The sequence below is a fragment of the Pelmatolapia mariae genome, linkage group LG6, assembly GCF_036321145.2.
Source record: "Pelmatolapia mariae isolate MD_Pm_ZW linkage group LG6, Pm_UMD_F_2, whole genome shotgun sequence".
Classification (NCBI taxonomy): domain Eukaryota; kingdom Metazoa; phylum Chordata; class Actinopteri; order Cichliformes; family Cichlidae; genus Pelmatolapia; species Pelmatolapia mariae.
In genome coordinates this window covers 11345677-11354980 of record NC_086232.1, presented here as the reverse complement: position 1 = coordinate 11354980, position 9304 = coordinate 11345677, and the positions used below count along the sequence as shown (strand labels likewise).

General features: G+C 43.3%; 1 protein-coding gene across 2 annotated transcripts in view; it reads right to left on the bottom strand.

The window, feature by feature from the left end:
- Positions 1 to 480: 480 nt before the first annotated feature.
- The window catches only part of mgat3b (beta-1,4-mannosyl-glycoprotein 4-beta-N-acetylglucosaminyltransferase b), a 49060-nt gene continuing 40236 nt past the window's right edge, over positions 481 to 9304 (bottom strand). For both annotated transcript variants that reach the window (XM_063475134.1, XM_063475133.1), the window contains exons 2-5: positions 7395 to 7824; positions 4524 to 5161; positions 1809 to 2091; positions 481 to 1634 (exon numbers count right to left, since the gene is read on the bottom strand). In XM_063475134.1, coding sequence (XP_063331204.1) covers positions 1137 to 1634; positions 1809 to 2091; positions 4524 to 5161; positions 7395 to 7823 — 1848 coding nt within the window. In that variant the 5' untranslated portion in view covers position 7824 and the 3' untranslated portion in view covers positions 481 to 1136. The remainder of the gene's footprint in view (positions 1635 to 1808; positions 2092 to 4523; positions 5162 to 7394; positions 7825 to 9304) is intronic.

The following is a 9304-nucleotide window of genomic DNA, read 5'->3' as shown; positions in this document are numbered from 1 at the left end:
GGTGATGTTCTTCCAGCTGCTATCGGACTGGACGAACAATAATGGCAGTAACTGCCGTAGTTGCCATAGACGGGGCATGATTTATTCAGAGCTGCCTGTAAGCTCTGGGAAACGAACTCTCTTGCTCTCTCTCTCTCACACACACAGACACACACCTGCAACACTCATGTGTTCTCCTCCTCACTCATTATACTCCCCTCACACTCTCTCCTGCCTTCTGTCTCAGGTTTTCTCATCCCAGTATCATCCTCCTTTCCTGTTCCCATCAGTTTCTTTCTTCCTTTCCATTTTCTCAAAATATGATACAAATAAAAACCACATACACTCCCCCCCCCAATCCCGCGCTTCCTTTTTCCTTTTACAAGCACACACAGACAACTCTAAGGCGCATGTAGATGAACGTGAGCATATGTATGAGCTGAAACATCTCTACTGAGTCATTCCCTTTCATTTGGCTGTCGGTGCGCCGGTGAAGGGGGGGGGGGGGGGTTAAAGCAGGTTTCTGTAATGTCCTACCAACACTCGGGAGCAATGAAAGTATCTGAGCAGGAGTTTATGTCTGGAAGGAGGTTACCAAATATGACAGGAAGACATCTGGAGGTGGAGAGTGAAGTGGGAACATCGGTCAATCTGTAAACTTCAGTAAACACAGACAGAACCAAAACGGTCCTTCCCTTCAGAGTTTGTCAGATCCATGGAGAGGTTTCACCTGCCGGCGAAAGACCCCTGGCTTTTTCTTGCTGCCATTTTCTCTCAGAGAACAGGCGCGTCGAATCGGTGGGTGACAGAAGGAAGGACGGGTGACAAATAGAGAGATAGCTCTGGGCCTCCCGGAAAAGGGGAGGAATGAGGAAATCTAAGATTCTGTTTATCCAGTGGTTATTATCCTCTCATCTCAAAGCTCTCTCTCAAAATCCACGGATGTGATTCAGTGTTCCCTTTTTTTCTGACCCCAATGTAATGACTTTAAAGAGCAGCATCAGTGCTGCCTGGTGGAGATACATTTAGTTTCACTCCAATGAGAGAAGCAGTTCATCAGTATCGTTCCACCCCCCAAAATCACTTGGGCCCTACGAGCGTTTTTTTTTTTTTTTTCACATATGTTTTTTATTTTAATTTTTTGGGCCACCTGACACCTAGCCTTCATTGGCTCTGGACTCTTTTCTGTAAGGGTTCTCCAAGAGGTAGCGATACCTGTCGTAGTTCTCCAGCATGTACTTGGGGGCGTACATGTGCTCTTTGGGGTCCACTGGGGGATACTCCTGCAGCGAGCCGTCGAACCAGCCGCCAGTCCGGATGAGATCGCGGATGTAGTTGAGGTCGCGTTTGTCCTCGTAGTCGCCCCACCGCGGGAAGTCTCCGTTCTGCGCCGACACCAGCTTAAAGTAGATCCCCTCGGGCGTGAAGCACCAGGAGCAGTGCCACCCTGCGAAGTGGAAGGGGCTTCCCACCGACCACTGCACCAGGATGTGGCCAGTGTCATTCTCGTATTTGCGGAAACCCGGCATGGTGTAATATTCGCGACGGCGCAGTTTGATGCCGTCGCCATCGTACACGTCGTGCAGCATCCTCAACGTGCAGCCTGACACCACCTCCAGAGACCCGAACTGCTTCCAGAAAAAGCCATACAACGACTGCACACACGGAGAGAAGACAGTTCAGGAGAATTGCAAAAAGAATGAGATACTGTTCAATTACCACATTTATTCTTCCCTTAATCTTACGTGGTGAAAAAAAAGAGATCTTTATTTCACGTAACAAACTGGCTGCTCGTAGAAAACACACGAAAGCTGGGATACTTCTGTTACCTTGCGCATGTGGATGGCGAAAGGCTCTGTCCACCCGTCGAACAGCTTGAGGAAAAGTAGTCCTTCGTGTGCTGGGATTTCGTCGGCATCGTTGATGACGAAAACATCGTCTGATCGCGCACCGACCACCCTGGACATGCCATTGCGCGTCAGGAAGGTACGCAGGTAGTCATCGGCGATCCAGCCGTCCTGCCGACCCCCATCCGGAAAGTGGTTGAGGAACACATACAGGATCTTGTGACGTATGTAGTCATAGGTGCCGTTTAGAAGGAGCCGCAGGAAACTGAGGGAGGGATTAAAAAAAATGTAATTATGTGGATTCTTTGATCCAAATGAAAATTAACATGATTTTTTTTAAGCTCAACATTTTAAGTAACACCGTTGCATTTAGATGAATTTTACCTACTGTTCCAGGCAGCCATTGCTTTCCTTTACTGACACGTAGCAGTCATAAGTTAGCAAGAGCGTAGATTCTTCTTGTCAAGGTAAGGCTGCCGTTTGCCATTTTAGCTTTCCTAAACTGCCTTTTAAGATGTAACTAAAGATGTATTTCATGCTTAAAAGCACAAAAGCAAAAAAAAAAAAACAAACCCTCAGATACTAATCAATACTAAAACTTAATACGGGATTAGATACTCATTTGCAGCACAGCCCCTCCCCCGACAAGCAGCTGAAGTAGCTAACGTTCACGACACCGAACACTGAGAATTTTCGAGGTCAGTAAAGCTCCTGTTTCAATAACACCTACTTACACTTACTAACACTTTCTACATTTTGACCTAGCAAGTGCACACCAAAGTTAGCTTGACTATTAGCAGTTACCCGTTAGCCACATTAGCCAATCTGCTATTATAACGGTAGCTATTATTAGCTATGGCTAATATTAATAAGGCTAACAATGTCGGTAATGTTATTAGCAAAAGCAGCAAAAGTTACAAGACATGTCCGTCTGTGACGTTAGGATTGTGTTAATTTAAAGGGTAACACAAATACTTATTATTTAGAATTATTCATAATTATTCAACAATTAGTACCCCCTGTGAAAATTTCCCTTTTAAAACTATTATTGAACTGAGAAGCGAATAGCAGTTTTAAACTTCTTGATGATACTTCTTACTCCAGTTCTTGACACTTGAAAGACTATTTTAAATTTGTATATCCATCTCCTGTTTTTGTGATTGACAACAGTTATTATTCTCTACTCTAAACAGATTTTTTTTTAGTGTGATGCTTTCTCAAGTGACAGCTCAAGAGTTTTCACGGTCTGTAAATTGTAAGGTTGTCCTCAGTTTTTACAAGCTATGAACATTAAAAATAAATGTGCTACAGCTCAATAAAAAAGACAGTTTTTCAGTTTCTAATAATGACTCTGGTCTTTTTTTCTGAAATAATTCTTTTTTTTTATACAAATAGAAATAATTTATGATCTCTACAGAAACTTAGTATGCTTAGAAATGCTGTGTTGCTCTGTTAAAAAAAGTTCTTGGGAAGATTTGGACAAAAACTTTAAATTTCATAGGGGGACTAATCATTTGTGTATTAGCATGTTGCTGACACAGTCTACAGTTGTGCCGAGTTTCCCCATCTCTGAGTGGCATTAGGTGACTGTGCCAAGAAACAAAATTAAGGAAGGAAACTGATTCACTGCATTTATTACACGATGCCTTCTGGTGGGAAACACACCAACAGAACTGCAGTATCATGCATCCATAATGTGACGTTCCCTGTAATGGATTTCACAAATTTAAAAGGCTTATAATTATAATTTTTTTCCCTTCTGAAGAAAAAAAAAAAAAAAAAAAAAAAAAATTGCAAACCAATATTGCATTAAACGGTCAACAAAATACATTCCAGCTGTAGCCCATTTATAAAAGGCTGTCAAAATGTGGCAGAAGAGATAAAGAAACAGTTCAGAAAGGCACTTGTTTGACAAATGGCACCTTTCAGCACAGAAAAGCCGTTCTCCTCACGCCAAACTGTCCGGAAGAACAACTCAATTAACCTGTTGATATGCAAAGCGAAAGACGGCAATCGCAGAACATAGCCGCTTTCATGCAGTGTCACATCCGATGATTGAACACACCGATCTCTCCCTTCAAGGCTACACGCAGAGTCAATCATGCTGCTCTTGTCATAATCTGCTGTAAAATTTGCCCTCGAGGCGTTTCATGTCATCGCCACAGGAAGCTAACTGTAATTGTTATTCCGCACGCGGATACTCGAGGAGCACGAGTAGGGCTGGCTGTAAACAAAGAGGGTAAGCTGCAAACAATAACGACTCATTGAAACGGCGCCGTCACAACTTGGATAAAGAAAAAAAAAAAAAGGGGAGTATGTGTGTGTGTTTGTAACCAAGCAGCTGGATATTGAAAAAATGAGCACAAATGGAGCTTCTATTGTGTAACAGTGTGTCCTCATGTGAGCTCATTTATCCATATAAAGACATAAAGATGACATAACATGGCCTTTATAATATACACACTGTTCTTGTGACTGCATTGACCTGCGAATCCACCCTGGTGTCTTTAATCCAGTTTAAAGTTTGCCGAGTTTGCACTTTATTTTACAATGCGTACTGTCGGGCACTACAGAGTCATAAACTGAAGGCCACAGAGGATTACACATCTCACACAAATACACCTGCACCGCGGGGGGTTGGGCGGTTTTTATAATCCCTTCAGATGCACCTGTCCAAAAAACAACTTTGAATCATACCTGAGAGGCCGTTTCTCTCCGTAGGCGGTGAAGTTCGATTCGCACACGAGGAACAAATCCACGGCCTCTGAGAGCTCATGAAAGCGTGCGTGCAGCAGATCAAACTCGTGGTTGACGTTGATGGCGTTGATCACCCTCCGCGGGGTTTCTCTGGGCGTCAGCCGCTCCTTAGTTGGCAGATTGGAGTGGTACACCATTGTGGGAACCCCGCAGTAAGGTCCGTGCCACCCAGGCCGACAAACGCACTTGACCAGTCGCTTCCCGTTGCCCTTGGCCCGAGCTTTGACCTTTGGCACTATGGTGGGCTGCTGCTGGAGCTCCAGAGGTTTCCGTTGGCCGGCAGCAACAGCCCGACCAACTGCTCCGTTAGCCGCAGATCCCCCTGATTTTCCATAGTACTCTTTAGGAGTAGCTACCTCTGTCCCCTGCCTGAAGCAAAGGGCTCCAGCTTTGGTGCGCACAAAGTAAGGGGTTTTGTCATCTTGAAGCTGGAAAGTGCGAGTATGGAGGTCTCCCATGGATTCTATGGGATCCCTGAATTGATGCTCTTTTCTTGCTGGTTCCTGTGGAAGGTCTAGCCTCTCGGGCTGTGCAGGGTGGGCGGGATTCCACCGCTTTAAGCGGTCCTCAGCTCTAATCTGGATAAAAGAGAGTAACGGAAAACAGTTACACAACTCTGCCTTGAAATAAAAACACCAGCTTTACTCATTATACTCTTTACTGTAAGATTTACATTAAAGTGAATTTGTATTTAACAAACACTTGCGACAAACCCGTGTCCTGTCAGGTACAAACAGGAGACCAATTAGTTTCTTCTAACTTTGGTGGTTACGCAAATTGTGAAGGGCACCAACAATGACTGTTAGTGTGTGAATTGTAGTTTAAGATAAATAAGAATAATTTTAAACTGTAAAACGGGTTACAGTTAAACATTGGAGAAACCGAATAACTACCCTAAAAAGTAAGTAACATAAGGGTTACAAAGTACATATTTCCTGTCTTGTAACAGAGAGCTTGATGAGAGTGCGGTGTATTTCAGACTTTTCTGCCTGATTTACACCCATTCTGTCCATTTTGGCAAACAAAAAAGATCCACAGTGTTAGTGAGTCCGAATTACATGCTCTCCATAGCATCTAGGAAAACTCAAAGTGAGTCATTCTTTTTTTAAAACATATATTTTTGCACAAAGGCACCATTTGTGTCCAGGTGCCTGGGAACAGCAGTGACAATTTAAGACATGAATCTCTGAAGTTTAAAGTCTAAGCACAACGGTTAGCCAATATAAATTAGGGCAAATTAATATTAATGTTTAGCATTGAATTCTGTTTACTGCTTCTTGCAGCAAATCACTGCATAAACACTAAACATTCATCGTTATTACATGACAAATGGATTTGGTGATGTTGAGCATGCAGTCGGTAGCTGTTCACCTGAACTCTCATTATGAAGAATGCCATGAGTGACAGCAAAAAACATTTAGGGTGACTTAAATGTGTTGGATTCTTAAAAAGTAGATCGTCGCAAATTATTTCCATGGTTAAGAAAAAACCCTTCATAACTTGTAATCAGAGTCACGTACAGAGAGTTTCCAACGAGGTGCACACCCCTGGGTACACTCAAGGACGAGACGGTCAGATGAACTGTGAAGTGTACATGGCTATACCTCCTGCTCAGATTCAGCCAAATGCTGCAATGATCAGATGACACTGCACAGTGGAAACAGATAATGACCCGCAGCATACTGCAAAAGCAACCCAAGAGTTTCTCAAGGCAAAGAAATAAGATATTCTTGGGTGGCCAAGTCAGTTACATTAGTGCAATAGAGCATGTTATTCAGTAATTGAAGGAAAAACTGAAGGCAGAGAGTCAGAAGGTGGCAGCAGTAAAGGCCTGGAAGAGCATTGTTTGGTTTAAAACCCATCGTGGTGGTATATAGAGGTAACACTATAAAAACAGTGTTGAGACAAGCAGCTTTTAAAGTACTAACCTTACATTACATTTTAAGGATGAATTGCATGAGCACACATTTAGCGAAGCGCCAGACATGCTGCAATTTGTTTATGGCACAAGTGATGCTGTAATGCTGTTAAAACATGCTGGTGCAGTAAGCAAGCAAGGTAAACATGAGCAGAAACATTTAGAGATGCTTATGCTTCAACTTGTTCAGCAGCTGCTGGAGAAACATGTTGCATGTATGGCTTTAAATAGATTTTGTTGATTTGAGTCAGCTCTGTGTGTGTGTGTGTGTGTGTGTGTGTGTGTGCGCGCGCGCGCGCGCGTGCGTAGTGAATCACCACTCTGAGTCTGGATTTAAGTGATGTTATTAGCTCACAGCATGCTCTGCAAGATTTCATTTCACATTAAATTATTTTAGGTACCTAAGTGCAACGCCCCTTTTAAGAACCCCAGGTAAAGAAGCACAGGATTACACCAACACATTTTAATATACTGGAGGTCTGGGGAAATCTCATCTGGTTGCAGAATGTATAACATCAGTCTTGGAGAAAAGTCAAATACTGCTGCCTTGGCTGGTTGGTTGCTTGCCCTGCCCTGCCATGTGACTCTGACGTTTTAATACAACAGTTGTGATGCAAACTAACATCTTAAAAGAAACAGAGTCACCCGGGTCTAGAAAAACAAACCCAGGTGCGCTGCGAGGTAAAATTTGCATTTTTAATAACGCACGTTTGGTGGCTTTAGAGAGAAAGCGAAACAACAGTCCTGGAAATGGATGAGAAACGGCTCAGATCCAGGGGTCTGTACGGGATTTTGAGCTGAAAGCTTGAAATACATAAACATAAATTTGTCTGAAGGTGTAAATTGTGAGGCGTTCGACACCGGGCTGTTGCGTTCGGGTTTACCCATCTTACCTCATTTGCTGCGTCTCCCAGCTGGTTTTCCTTTGGTTTCTCCCAAGGATGTGGTGGTGCTGGCTCCTCCCGTTGCCTCATCTCCTCATCTCCACCTCCAGCTATGGCCTCCGGGATCCCTGGGCCAAATCCTTCCCCTCCGCCTCCTCCCCCGAGACCCGGCACACCTCTAGCTTTGGCATCTGACTGCCGGAGACCGGGTAGAGGGGGGGCCTCTTCAGGAGAAGCTGGGCTGAGCGGGGTGGTGGCCATACCCTTCTCCCTCCAGAAGAAGCCGGTCACCATGATGAAGGACTTGATGTTGGGGTATGGAGCCGAGAGCTCCCGCAGCAGGGAGACGTAATGGAGGGCCTTGTAGTAGTGGAGGAAGGAGATGACACACAGGCCCACCGTGCACAGCAAGAACACCCTGTGCCGCCGCATTTTCATCCTGGAACAAATGGAAAAGGAAGAGACATCAGTGCACCATTTACCTCCACCGGTGAGGCACAAGTCATGAGAAGCAACAACCTTTCAAGAAGATAAAAACAGAGCCACAAACCTGCCTTTTCTCCCTCTAATATTACACACACTTGCCAATGTTCACTTTGTGGAGTGTTACTTCTTAGAGCCCTTTCTTCCCTTAGCTGAATGCTTGTAGTATAAAGATATAGAAAAAAAACAAACAATCTTCAATCTAGTCTTTGTACATTGAGGTTCGCTTAAAAGGATTGTGCATGATTTGACGAGATGTGTTTCCAAAGAGTAAAATATATGGGAGAGAAAAAAAACCCACTTTTTTCAAACAGAACAGAAAATAGCGGAAATAAAAACTGCTTATTTAGCAGCTAAAGAGCCATAAATGTCAACAGAGACCAAAGTGGAGCTCAAATTTAAAAACAAAAAACAAAAAAACAACCCAAAAGGCTTCTTCACGGCAGCGCTTTGGCCTCACTCAGTCCAGTGAACTGTGGATAATTCATGCTGATAATCGTGCAGAGTTAACGTGAATTAATTTCAATCCTGTAGCTTTTTTTTTTTTCCTTCTTTTTTAATTAACACACACAAATAACCATGCATCCAGTGTGCATCATTAATAATCCTGACGTAGCTGCTAATGGACGATTTTCTTAATATGGATGAGATGAGAACAAAAATAAGAAAGTGTCCCTACTAATGGATGATTATGACGTCCAAAACTACAAGGCATAACAGAAAAATTGCATTCAAGTTCAAACGCACTCCTTTATGTCCACGTCCACTTGATATATTGAGCATTTCACCCAGATTTTCATGTTTGAGCCAAAAAAAGCAGCTCTGAAGCAGGATTTCTCAGTCGAGTAACGGGGACGGCCTGTGCTTACACGGCAAAATTTATTCTTACATTTAAGCCCATCTTTAAAAAACAAAAACAAAAAAAAAAAAAAAACAGTGTTGGCCAGAACATGTTAAGCTCAGATGAATAAGGAATAAAGTACTGAGGAAGGAAAAGAAAGACATTTCCCAGCAGTGCATGAAATTAACTTGAAGTAGCTAGCTCAGCACAGCTCTTCCACTGGATGTGAAACGAATGTGAAGAGGAGCAGGAAGAAGTGAGGTCAAGCTGAGCGGACGAGAGGATGTGATGTCGTGGGATGCGGATTTGTTTTACTCAAATGAGGAGGACAATGACTGAAGAACTTTTTTCCAACTGCTGACTGAGTTATTTAGTCTCCAAATGTGGTGAAAGTATAGACCCAGTATAGTCCCAGGTCAGGTTAAAGTTGGAAACTTTGTGTTTCAAAAAGCTGCTTAGGTGTTTTCAAGCAGCTTAGCATTAAATAAAAAAAATATCCAGGTAACTTCTGCATTAACCCGAGTTTGTTACCAGGGTGCATCACCATGGTAACCCATGCTGCAGCTCTAATCTGTTGCAGAGCAGGTTATGTTGT